General features: G+C 42.1%; 1 protein-coding gene across 1 annotated transcript in view; it reads left to right on the top strand.

Annotated features, from left to right (window-relative positions):
* dhx33 (DEAH (Asp-Glu-Ala-His) box polypeptide 33) overlaps positions 1–13,236 on the top strand; it is a 76,481-nt gene that overhangs the window by 8,106 nt on the left and 55,139 nt on the right. The window contains exons 2-5 of the mRNA XM_034177543.1: positions 437–597; positions 909–1,136; positions 2,245–2,415; positions 7,083–7,268. Coding sequence (XP_034033434.1) covers positions 437–597; positions 909–1,136; positions 2,245–2,415; positions 7,083–7,268 — 746 coding nt within the window. The remainder of the gene's footprint in view (positions 1–436; positions 598–908; positions 1,137–2,244; positions 2,416–7,082; positions 7,269–13,236) is intronic.

Below are 13,236 nucleotides of genomic sequence, written 5' to 3'. Positions count from 1 at the left end.
GACAGGTGTCTTTTATACAGATAACAAGTTCAAACAGGTTCCATTAATACAGGTAACAGGTGGAGGACAGAAGAGCTTCTTAAAGAAGAAGTTACAGGTCTGTGAGAGCCAGAAATCTTGCTTGTTTGTGGGTGACTAAATACTTATTTTCCACCATAATTTACAAATAAATTCTTTTAAAATCCTACAATGTGATTTTCTGGATATTTTTTTTCTCATTTTGTCTCTCATAATTGACGTGTACCTATGATGAAAATTACAGACCTCTCTCATCTTTCTAAGTAGGACAACTTGCACAATCAGGGGCTGACTAAATACTTTTTACCCCACTGTATGTACCTATTTCTAAGAAAAATAAAAAATCCATTACAGGTCAGACTGACGAGATTAATAATGTTGATGTCTTTTCTTTCTCTCTCTCTCTGCTGTACATCAGGAGAGACAGGTTCTGGGAAGACCACTCAGATCCCACAGTATCTGTATGAAGCCGGCATCGGACGACAGGGAATTGTTGCCATCACTCAGCCACGTCGAGTCGCAGCGATCTCACTGGCTGCAAGAGTGACCGATGAGAAGAAGACTCAGCTCGGCAAACTGGTATTCCCCTCTCATAGATACTCCCCGCCCCCAATCAGAATAAGTTTCCCCACTTTTCCCTTTAAAAAAAAAAAAATCAGGTTAATCAGGAAAATCCTCAAACCTGTTTTCATTATTTGTTTGACATAAAGACTACTGATTGGTGCTGGTGGAGATGTTGTCATGACTCATTCCTTTCTAACATGTCCATATCGCATCCTGAAGAAGTCATCCTAATGTCTCCATGAAGGGACAAACTGATAATCCCACATTGTAATGGTGGTGTCTGACACTTCCTTTGACATGCTCATGAATCTACAAACGTCTTTCAGGTTGGTTACACGGTCCGCTTTGAAGACGTCACCTCCTCTGAGACGAAGCTGAAGTTTATGACTGATGGTATGCTCCTCCGTGAGGCCATTGGCGACCCTTTGCTGCTTCGCTATACTGTGGTGATCCTGGACGAAGCTCACGAGCGCACTGTGCACACCGATGTGCTGTTCGGCGTAGTTAAGATGGCTCAGCACAAACGCAAAGAGCTCAGTAAGATTCCTCTGAAGGTAGGAAGTTCTTCTGGCTTCAGTAATACATCAATTCTGCCTTTTCTCCAGTTTTTTAAAGGTGTAGTCCCTTTTACTTTTTTAACATTTAAGTCATGAAAAAGATTTTCTTCGGCATCACTGTAATGGTGCTGTTTGCTGGTAAAATAAAGGATTCACATTCTGATGTTGCCAGTATGATCCAAATTCACCTGGTGTGAACAGGGAAGAATTAGTACATCTGCATGTGAACTGAATTCCACGTTGATCGGGATGTACAAAGGGTATGTGCTTGGATCCATGCACACGCACACGTTGATGCTTCTGAATTTTTTGTGTGTACAACAGTTTCTGGGTTTTGCTGTACACCATGTTTCAGTAGGAAATCCATACAAGTCTTTGTACATGAGCCCCCAGGTCTGGAAATAATTTTGAATTTTTGACACACATGGCTTAAAATACAATGACAAGATGTAATAACTCACGTTTTGTGGTAACATTATAGATAACCTTAAATTGTGATTGAAAAGTGCCAAAAAAAAGAAGAAACCCCACAGAAAATGGAAACTGAAAGATGGTGATGGACACCGCTAATCATTGGCCTCCAGAAACCTGATTGTATAGAACTTTGGATGAAATCTGGACAAATTCTAAACAAAGGTCTTTGCTGAATATCTGCTGAATAAGTCAGTCAACATTCGCACAGACCTGCTGCGTTAGTTGGCAGTATTAACGTTATAGTCGTCATGTTTTTACTTGGTTTGCCAAAATGAGTCAGTGGAGAGATTAACATTATCATAGCTTTATTAGACATTCTGTAAATTTAGAGTACCCAGTTCCCATCGAGTGCAACATGAACTTCAAACCTTGTACGTGTGCATATGCATGGCTTCCTCCTACAAGATCTCACAGAGCAAACTCACTGTATTTCCCATGGAATCTCCCCAACATAAATATTATAAAAGCAATAAAATTAGTTATACGTTTGGGGTATACCACAGAAACAAAATAACTACATTCCAATACAAAGTAGGTTTTGTCCAAAATTTTAAGAAACTACACCTTTAAACATGTGTTGCTCAACCCATATTTCAAAGTGAAAATGGGTTATTTTCTGTCATCTGTGCAGGTCATCGTGATGTCGGCCACAATGGACGTGGACTTGTTTTCTGAGTACTTTAACAAGTCTCCTGTTCTGTATCTGGAGGGCAGACAACATCCCATACAGATCTATCACACCAAGCAGCCTCAGTCGGACTATCTGCAGGCTGCACTCATCTCTGTCTTCCAGATCCATCAGGTAGTTTTCACCAGACACGATCAGCTGGAGGGGAACGTTTCATTTTAATTTGAAGTGTTGCATCAGTGATCTTAAGCTTGGTACGTCCCTTGGACTTGTCACAACACAGACACCTTGTATACACTAATGATGTGGGAATGCTCCATCATGATCTTTGGAGCTACAGTTTATCCAAGCATCCTATATGCAGCAGTTGTACAGCTCTTTACTGCACTACAGTATTTTTATGGAGCTGGTAGGCCTATCATGATAACTGCCATATATGAACACAAACTCGATAATTTTTCTGACCTCAATGTTGCCCGTTATGTTTACATGTGTATTTGTTTATTTTAAAGTGTCAAATCAATAGAACAAAAACTGTATGGAAATATATTTTCCTGTCATTTTTGGCCACACTGCTGCGCCCCCCCCCCCCCCCATCTGAGTTTCACCCCACACACACACACACACACACACACACACACACAGCAACAGTAAAGCAGGTGAAGTGTAAAGATAAAATGTTTTCCTGAGTTTGATCAAAAAGTTAAGTTTTTCCTACGGCACCAGCCGGAATACTGGCATTAAAATAAATAATTTTCTTTAAAGCCCACATGCAGTAAAATCATAAAATTGCCTCAAACCATTGTGAATCTATGTGTTTTGGAACTATTTGGAAGGTCTGTGTTCAATAAAAGCTGTAAAATGGCTGTGAGCAGTCACTTCAAGTATTTAAATTTACCCATGCTCTCCAGTTTTCAGCAGTCACCGAAAAATGGGTCAAAAAGCGTGTGTCGTCATGGCAGGGGGCGGCCTGCCTGGATTAACTGTTCAGCATTTTGCAAACATGGCTTGTTTTCTCTCTCTCTCTCTGTCTCTCTCATTCTGCTGTTTATGTGGGCTATATGGAAATAACAATTCAGATATTTTCAATCACCAAGGTTATTGAAGTCTATTTTAGGAGAAGGTGAATCACTTTTTGGTGTGGCAGTGTGCCCAAAACTCCAGTTCTTCATGAATTTCCCACGGAAAGAAGCAACACGATGCACGGACATGATTTGTCAAGAGGACGCAATAAGACAGGGATGGTCCCACAAAAAAATCTACCATATGTAGTTGCCATTTCACTGACGACAGCTACATAAACAAGCACCAGTCCAACATGGGGCTCGTCTGATTCCTAAAGTTAGTCGGGCGCCACCCACAGCATTTACCTTTTAGGTACAGGACACATTCTGATTACCGTATTTTCCGGACTATAAGTCACACTTTTTTACATGTTTTGGCCGGGGGTGCGACCTATACTCCGGTGCGACTTATAAATGAAAAATATACCGGTAGGATCTCAATTAATTTACTGTAACAAAACAATTTTACGTGACAGAGTCGATCTATGTTTTAAAATGGCCACCAGAAAAGGAAATGCAATGCATCATGGACACTGTAGTATGGCGGCCGTCCTATAAGTCACGCTGGTCGCGATAACCAATCAGAGAACAGAACGTTGGACGCGTATTCGTCACCTCACCCACAGCGTGTGAAGCTGACGAATACGGTGCTTGCTGTTATTCCGGCATGGCGAACAAAACAGCTTCAACCCTTGGATATCAGTGTGAGCAGAGTGTTTAAGTTGGCGCTGAGAGCTGCATGGGAGCACCGGGTGAGCGACGGCGGAGGATTAGTGTGTGCACTTTGAAGGAGCTGGCGTCGAAGATTGTGAATAGCGTTTGAAGCAGACGAACATGGTGTTTATTCCGGGACGGCTAACAAAACAGCTTCAACCCTTGGATATCAGTGTGAGCAGAGTTGACGCTGAGAGCTGCATGGGAGCACTGAGCGACGGCGGAGGATTAGCGTCTGCACTTGGAAGGAGCTGGATCGACACCGCTGGGTGGTCATGAGCTGCGCAGGTAGGTGCTGCATGGTTCGGCTTGCAATGTGGTCCGCAAAATACAAACATACGAGGGCTGTCCGTAAAGTATAGGTCCTTTTTATTTTTTTCAAAAACTATATGGATTTCATTCATATGTTTTTACGTCAGACATGCTTGAACCCTCGTGCGCATGCGTGAGTTTTTCCACGCCTGTCGGTGACGTCATTCGCCTGTGAGCACTCCTTGTGGGAGGAGTCGTCCAGCCCCTCGTCGGAATTCCTTTGTCTGAGAAGTTGCTGAGAGACTGGCGCTTTGTTTGATCAAAAGTTTTTCTAAACCTGTGAGACACATCGAAGTGGACATGGTTCGAAAAATTAAGCTGGTCTTCAGTGAAAAGTTTAACAGCTGATGAGAGATTTTGAGGTGATTCTGTCGCTTTAAGGACTTTTCACGGTGCGAGACGTCACGCAGCGCTCTCAGGCAGCGTCATCAGCCTGTTTCAAGCTTAAAACCTCCACATTTCAGGCTCTGTTGATCCAGGACGTCGTGAGAGAACAGAGAAGTTTCAGAAGAAGTTGGTTTCAGCATTTTATCCGGATATTCCACTGTTAAAGGAGATTTTTTTAATGAAAGACGTGCGGGCGGATTGCAGCGTCGGCTCGCAGCCGCCGCAACGCTCCGTCACAGGAAAAACACCTCTGTTGGAAGCCTTGAGGACAAGTTGGAACATCTCCAGCTGATAAACAATTTCTCATATACTCACTCCACTGAAAGCCATCAAAAGTCAACTGGATTTTAACAAATGGTTATCAACACGGAGGTGTTTTTCCTGTGCCGCCGCGCCGCGTCGGCTGCGTCTTTCATTAAAAAAATCTCCTTTAACAGTGGAATATCCGGATAAAATGCTGAAACCGACTTCTTCTGAAACGTCTCTGTTCTCTCACGACGTCCTGGATCAATAGAGCCTGAAATGTGGAGGTTTTAAGCTTGAAACAGGCTGATGACGCTGCCTGAGAGCGCTGCACGACGTCTCGCACCGTGAAAAGTCCTTAAAGCGACAGAATCACCTCAAAATCTCTCATCAGCTGTTAAAATTTTCACTGAAAACCAGCTTAATTTTTCGAACCATGTCCACTTCGATGTGTCTCACAGGTTTAGAAAAAATTTTGATCAAACAAAGCGCCAGTCTCTCAGCAACTTCTCAGACAAAGGAATTCCGACGAGGGGCTGGACGACTCCTCCCACAAGGAGTGCTCACAGGCGAATGACGTCACCGACAGGCATGGAAAAACTCACGCATGCGCACGAGGGTTCAAGCATGTCTGATGTAAAAACATATGAATGAAATCCATATAGTTTTTGAAAAAAATAAAAAGGACCTATACTTTACCGACAGCCCTCGTATCTGTAGGTAAAATGCAGCTCACGAGAGGGCACTCAAGGCTTGTGTGACTGTTCCTGCGACTTCTGACTACCATAGAAAAATAAAAATTTCAACGTTACTGATAACTTAACAAGACAACGGAGAAGGCCCGAAAAAATGCACCAAAAAGAAAATCATACTCTGCAGATTGTAAGCTACGACTGGTGAAATATGCATCTGAAAACGGTAGCCGTCACAATATTATCATCTGAACTTTTCATGTTAAGTTAACATACCTGTATGTCCATGGGACTTATAGTCCAGTGCAACTTATTTATGGTTTATTTTTCTTTATAATGGATAAAGTGGCTGGTGCGACTTATACTCCGGTGCGACTTATAGTCCGGAAAATACGGTATGTGCAACCGATGTACCTATTTAAATCATGTAAATCCAACCGTTTTGTTTTTTGTCAGTGTACACGCCACATGATACATTAAAGTGTTTTAGGGCACATATTGTACCTACAGTCTGTCAGAGGCTTCATTTGATTGTGCGGCTAATTCACCATTAAATTTCAAAGGACTGGGGTCCAGTGTGCTCCCCACTGAACATTGTGGTTAGGAAAATAGCATTCACAATTATACCACTAAATTACTGATCTTCCAAAAGCCTGACTTCTTGCCACATTCATTATCGCTGTCATTGTTTTAGTGCAGGTCCTCGTCTGAATCTTCTTCTCCTGACCATTCTGGCTAAAACCTGTAAAGCTGTACACCACCTGGGTTCTCCACTGTCAAAATCTCCTCAGTTTGGTTCATTTCATTGTCATCATTCACAGAAATATGGTACATAATGCTTTACAAATCGCCATTTGTATCTTACACAGTTGTGAACGAAAGCATTTGATAATGGACCGTCCCTGCCTTGACGTCTCACAGCAGTGCACAGTCTCACCAGCAGGGAATATTGCAGGAACAGTGTATGATCAAATAAGGAAGGGAAATAAATTGACACAGACCCCCTTTGACTACCCCCTTCTTTGCACTCAGTCGCCACAGCAGATCCACATGATGATTTGGCACATGATTTGTCCTTCCTGACAAAACTCCACATTATATGGAGAAATGTGGCTGGGGCTGGGTTTGGACCAGGAACCTTCCGCACTGAAACCAAGCACACTAACCACTTAGTCACCACCCAGATTGACACAGACCCATTTGGGGAAAAATACACAGACGATTCTGACTTAACAGCCTTCAAGGAAAATGTGTAATTCCAGATCTTTGTACATGGCCTTTAAAGAATCCTACAACCAAAGTCGAAAAGCCTGTGTCTGTGCAATGAAAGTCCCAACCATTTTGTTACTAAGACTGACTCAGTAAATTTTACTGTATGTGTTGTGAAGTGTTCACAATTGCTTGACACAGTCCTGCTGTTTGTGCGCAGGAAGCACCTCCGTCCCACGACATCTTAGTCTTCATGACGGGACAAGAGGAGATCGAGGCCTTGGCAAGGACATGTCGAGACATTGCCAAGCATCTACCTGACAGCTGTGGTCCAATGCTCGTGATACCCTTATATGCCTCGCTGCCCCCAGCACAGCAGCTCAGGGTGTTCCAGGCGGCTCCCAAGGTAAACACCACAGACACGTCGAATAAACTACAGGTCAGGACAGGCTTGTTTAAAAAGAATAATAATGACAATGGTTGAGATGCCAAAGTCTGCATAGGGCTGCTGATCAGGGCTGGGAAAACTCTGCGGATTTGAGGAATCCTGCGGATTTCAGGATGGGGATGGGGGGTTGTTAGTGTTGTACTCTGTAATTGTGATCACCACTGAGTTTTTAAAATGCCTATCACAAAGCGTGGCTGTTGCAACAGTTGTCGTAAAACGGGACTGGTTGGTTGCTACGGCAACGCGCCATGACGCTTTTCTTTAAGCTAAATGTCGCACGTGGACACAGCATACTTTAAGAACCATCAAGTTTTTAAAATGAATTTTGCGGCACGTCTGTCATGGAGCGATGTCGGAGAGAGGGAAGATGGCAAGAAACACGCTTTGAAAAAGTTCAGTCATGGGAAAATAAACATTGTGCTGTTCAAACAGGATTCCAGACAAGATTATGTGACTTTTTAAATTACTGTAGACTTTCTTCCATTGGAAAAAAGATGTGGCTTTGAATGGATTTACAGGAATTTACACGAGAATATAAGCTCATTTGAGAGGTTTTGAGCCTGACCCTGGTTGGACTGGTGGTTGGCTCTCACTGCGGTATTGTATCACTTCCTGTTCTGGAGCACAGCGGTGTTTTGCTGTATCTGTTAGCTGTTTAATCTGCGCAGTTAGATTGACCTAGTTAACTAGATAACGATTCGTTTCACAGTGTAATCTTCACGTGCCTTAACTAAAGCACTCCCTCTGCTGAATCACCTCTAAATTATTTACACATTATTCACTTTGTGTGTTTTTAGGAATCCGCTAGCTTAGCACAGCTACTAGCTCTTAGCCGGTTTAGCATGGCGGCTTCTCCTGTCTCTCCCGCACTTTTCTGCTCTGGGTGTGAAATGTTTAGTTATTCCTCGGCCTCCTTTAGCAGTAATGGTACTTGTAATAAGTGTAGCTTATTCGTAGCTTTGGAGGCCAGGCTGGGTGAATTGGAGACTCGGCTCCGCACCTTGGAAAATCCTACAGCTAGCCAGGCCCCTGTAGTCGGTGCGGACCAAGGTAGCTTAGCCGCTGTTAGTTCCCTCCCAGCAGATCCCGAGCAGCCGGGAAAGCAGGCCGACTGTGACTGTGAGGAGGAAGCATAGTCTTAAACAGAAGCCCCGTGTACACCGCCAACGCGTTCACATCTCTAACCATTTTTCCCTACTTGGCGACACACCCGTCGAGGAACAAACTCTGGTTATTGGCGACTCTGTTTTGAGAAATGTGAAGTTAGCGACACCAGCAACCATAGTCAATTGTCTTCCGGGGGCCAGAGCAGGCGACATTGAAGGAAATTAGAAACTGCTGGCTAAGGCTAAACGTAAATTTGGTAAGATTGTAATTCACGTCAGCAGTAATGACACCCGGTTACGCCATTCAGAGGTCACTAAAATTAACATTAATTCGGTGTGTAACTTTGCAAAAACAATGTCGGACTCTGTAGTTTTCTCTGGGCCCCTCCCCAATCGGACCGGGAGTGACATGTTTAGCCGCATGTTCTCCTTCAATTGCTGGCTGTCTGAGTGGTGTCCAAAAAATGAGGTGGGCTTCATAGATAATTGGCAAAGCTTCTGGGGAAAACCTGGTCTTGTTAGGAGAGACGGCATCCATCCCACTTGGGATGGAGCAGCTCTCATTTCTAGAAATCTGGCCAATTTTCTTAAATCCTCCAAACCGTGACTATCCAGGGTTGGGACCAGGAAGCAGAGTTGTAGTCTTACACACCTCTCTGCAGCTTCTCTCCCCCTGCCATCCCCTCATTACCCCATCCCCGTAGAGACGGTGCCTGCTCCCAGACCACCAATAACCAGCAAAAATCTATTTAAGCATAAAAATTCAAAAAGAAAAAATAATATAGCACCTTCAACTGCCCCACAGACTAAAACAGTTAAATGTGGTCTATTAAACATTAGATCTCTCTCTTCTAAGTCCCTGTTAGTAAATAATATAATAATTGATCAACATATTGATTTATTCTGCCTCACAGAAACCTGGTTACAGCAGGATGAATATGTTAGTTTAAATGAGTCAACACCCCTGAGTCACACTAACTGCCAGAACGCTCGTAGCACGGGCCGAGGCGGAAGATTAGCAGCAATCTTCCACTCCATCTTATTAATTAATCAAAAACCAGATTAATTAATCAAAAACAGACAGAGCTTTAATTCATTTGAAAGCTTAACTCTTAGTCTTGTCCATCCAAATTGGAAGTCCCAAAAAACTGTTTTATTTGTTATCTATCGTCCACCTGGTCGTTACTGTGAGTTTCTCTGTGAATTGTCTGAGATCTAAGATAATTATAGTGGGCGATTTTAACATCCACACAGATGCTGAGAATGACAGCCTCAACGCTGCATTTAATCTATTGTTAGACTCGATTGGCTTTGCTCAAAATGTAAATGAGTCCACCCACCACTTTAATCATACCTTAGATCTTGTTCTGACTTATGGTATGGAAATTGAAGACTTAACAGTATTTCCTGAAAAACCCCTTCTGTCTGATCGTTTCTTAATAACATTTACTGTGATGGACTACCCAGCAGTGGGGAATAAGTTTCATTACAGTAGAATTCTTTCAGAAAGCGCTGTAACTAGGTTTAAGGATATGATTCCTTCTTTATGTTCTCCAGTGCCATACCAACACAGGGCAGAGTAGCTACCTAAACTCTGTGAGTGAGATAGATTATCTCGTCAATAGTTTTATATCCTCATTGAGGACAACTTTGGATGCTGTAGCTCCTCTGAAAAAGAGAGCCTTAAATCAGAAGTACCTGACTCCGTGTTATAACTCACAAACTTGCAGCTTAAAGCAGATAACCCGTATGTTGGAGAGGAAATGGCATCTCACTAATTTAGAAGATCTTCACTTAACCTGGAAAAAGAGTCTGTTGCTCTATAAAAAAGCCCTCCATAAAGCTAGGACATCTTACTACTCATCACTAATTAAAGAAAATAATAACAACCCCAGGTTTCTTTTCAGCACTGTAGCCAGGCTGACAAAGAATCAGAGCTCTGTTGAGCCGAGTATTCCTTTAACTTTAACTAGTAATGACATCATGACTTTCTTTGCTAATAAAATTTTAACTATTAGAGAAACAATTGCTCAGAACCATCCCAAAGACATATCGTTCTTTTTGGCTGCTTTCAGTGATGCCGGTATTTGGTTAGACTCTTTCTCTCCGATTGTTCTGAGTTATTTTCATTAGTTACTTCCTCCAAACCATCAACATGTTTATTAGACCCCATTCCTACCAGGCTGCTCAAGGAAGCCCTACCATTAATTAATGCTTCGATCTTAAATATGATCAATCTATGTTTATTAGTTGGCTACATACCACAGGCTTTTAAGGTGACAGTAATTAAACCATTACTTAAAAAGCCATCACTTGACCCAGGTATCTTAGCTAATTATAGGCCAATCTCCAACCTTCCTTTTCTCTCAAAAATTCTTGAAAGGATAGTTGTAAAACAGCTAACTGATCATCTGCAGAGGAATGGTCTATTTGAAGAGTTTCAGTCAGGGTTTAGAATTCATCATAGTACAGAAACAGCATTAGTGAAGGTTACAAATGATCTTATGGCCTCAGACAGTGGACTCATCTCTGTGCTTGTTCTGTTAGACCTCAGTGCTGCTTTTGATACTGTTGACCATAAAATTTTATTACAGAGATTAGAGCATGCCATAGGTATTAAAGGCACTGCGCTGCGGTGGTTTGAATCATATTTATCTAATAGATTACAATTTCTTCATGTAAATGGGGAATCTTCTTCACAGACTAAGGTTAATTATGGAGTTCCACAAGGTTCTGTGCTAGGACCAATTTTATTCACTTTATACATGCTTCCCTTAGGCAGTATTATTAGACGGCATTGCTTAAATTTTCATTGTTACGCAGATGATACCCAGCTTTATCTATCCATGAAGCCAGAGGACACACACCAATTAGCTAAACTGCAGGATTATCTTACAGACATAAAGACATGGATGACCTCTAATTTCCTGCTTTTAAACTCTGAAAAAAACTGAAGTTATTGTACTTGGCCCCACAAATCTTAGAAACATGGTGTCTAACCAGATCCTTACTCTGGATGGCATTACTCTGACCTCTAGTAATACTGTGAGAAATCTTGGAGTCATTTTTGATCAGGATGTCATTCAATGCGCATATTAAACAAATATGTAGGACTGCTTTTTGCATTTGCGCAATATCTCTAAAATTAGAAAGGTCTTGTCTCAGAGTGATGCTGAAAAACTAATTCATGCATTTATTTCCTCTAGGCTGGACTATTGTAGTTCATTATTATCAGGTTGTCCTAAAAGTTCCCTGAAAAGCCTTCAGTTAATTCAAAATGCTGCAGCTAGAGTACTGATGGGGACTAGAAGGAGAGAACATATTTCACCTATATTGGCCTCTCTTCATTGACTTCCTGTTAATTCTAGAATAGAATTTAAAATTATTCTTCTTACTTATAAGGTTTTGAATAATCAGGTCCCATCTTATCTTAGGGACCTCATAGTACCATATCACCCCAATAGAGCGCTTCGCTCTCAGACTGCAGGCTTATTTGTAGTTCCTAGGGTTTGTAAGAGTAGAATGGGAGGCAGAGCCTTCAGCTTTCAGGCTCCTCTCCTGTGGAACCAGCTCCCAATTCGGATCAGGGAGACAGACACCCTCTCTACTTTAAGATTAGGCTTAAAACTTTCCTTTTTGCTAAAGCTTATAGTTAGGGCTGGATCAGGTGACCCTGAACCATCCCTTAGTTATGCTGCTATAGACTTAGACTGCTGGGGGGTTCCCATGATGCACTGAGTGTTTCTTTCTCTTTTTGCTCTGTATGCACCACTCTGCCTTTAATCATTAGTGATTGAACTCTGCTCCCCTCCACAGCATGTGTTTTTCCTGGTTCTCTCCCTTAGCCCAACCAGTCCCAGCAGAAGACTGCCCCTCCCTGAGCCTGGTTCTGCTGGAGGTTTCTTCCTGTTAAAAGGGAGTTTTTCCTTCCCACTGTCGCCAACTGCTTGCTCACATTTTGACCGTTGGGGTTTTTCCGTAATTATTGTATGGCTTTGCCTTACAATATAAAGCGCCTTGGGGCAACTATTTGTTGTGATTTGGTGCTATATAAATAAAATTGATTTGATTTACTATAAGGTGTGTTATTGATATTTTAACATGATCTTCAAAATATTCTCCAAACTTTAGCTGTGGTTTTTGAAATGCTTTAACAGTCTTTTCAGTCTTTGAATTTCATGTAGTTTAATTGTTCTGAGTTAATGCATAATTTGGTTTACAATTGAAAGGAAAATCATTCCAGGTCCTACTTCCATGTTATATAATGTTATTTCAACATGATCATTGACAGTTCAAATGAAAGGTGCAATCTAGGATCATTTAAATATGCACTTCTTTTGAGATTTTTTTTTCTTCCAGGACATGCTGAAAATGTATCATTAGATACAAAATTAACTTGGTTTCTGGGGCCCCGCAGGCCCTAAACCCCGGATCCAGACCCCGGCAAATTTTCCTCTGATTTCACAATTTTCATTTCACAGCCCTGGATGATGGAAACTACACAAATTCTTTATCAAGTTGCTGTTTACAAAACAGTGTCAGCATGTTACTGTGATTTTAGTGGCTCCCCAAAGAGATTATTGATGTATTTTATGTGAATGAAGAATGCTTAAATATAGACTATTTAAATAAACCCAGGTCTGGGCTATGGCTCGGCCACTCAAGGACATTCACAGAGTTGTCCTGAAGCCACTCCTTTGATATCTTGGCTGTGTGCTTAGGGTCATTGCTGAGAGGTGAACCGTCGCCCCAGTCTGAGGTCAAGAGCACTCTGGAGCAGGTTTTCATCCAGGATGTCTGTACATTTCTGCAGTCATCTT

Source organism: Thalassophryne amazonica, chromosome 9 (assembly GCF_902500255.1).
Source record: "Thalassophryne amazonica chromosome 9, fThaAma1.1, whole genome shotgun sequence".
NCBI lineage: Eukaryota > Metazoa > Chordata > Actinopteri > Batrachoidiformes > Batrachoididae > Thalassophryne > Thalassophryne amazonica.
Note: the sequence above shows the minus strand (reverse complement) of the source record. Positions and strands in the feature narration are given on the sequence as shown.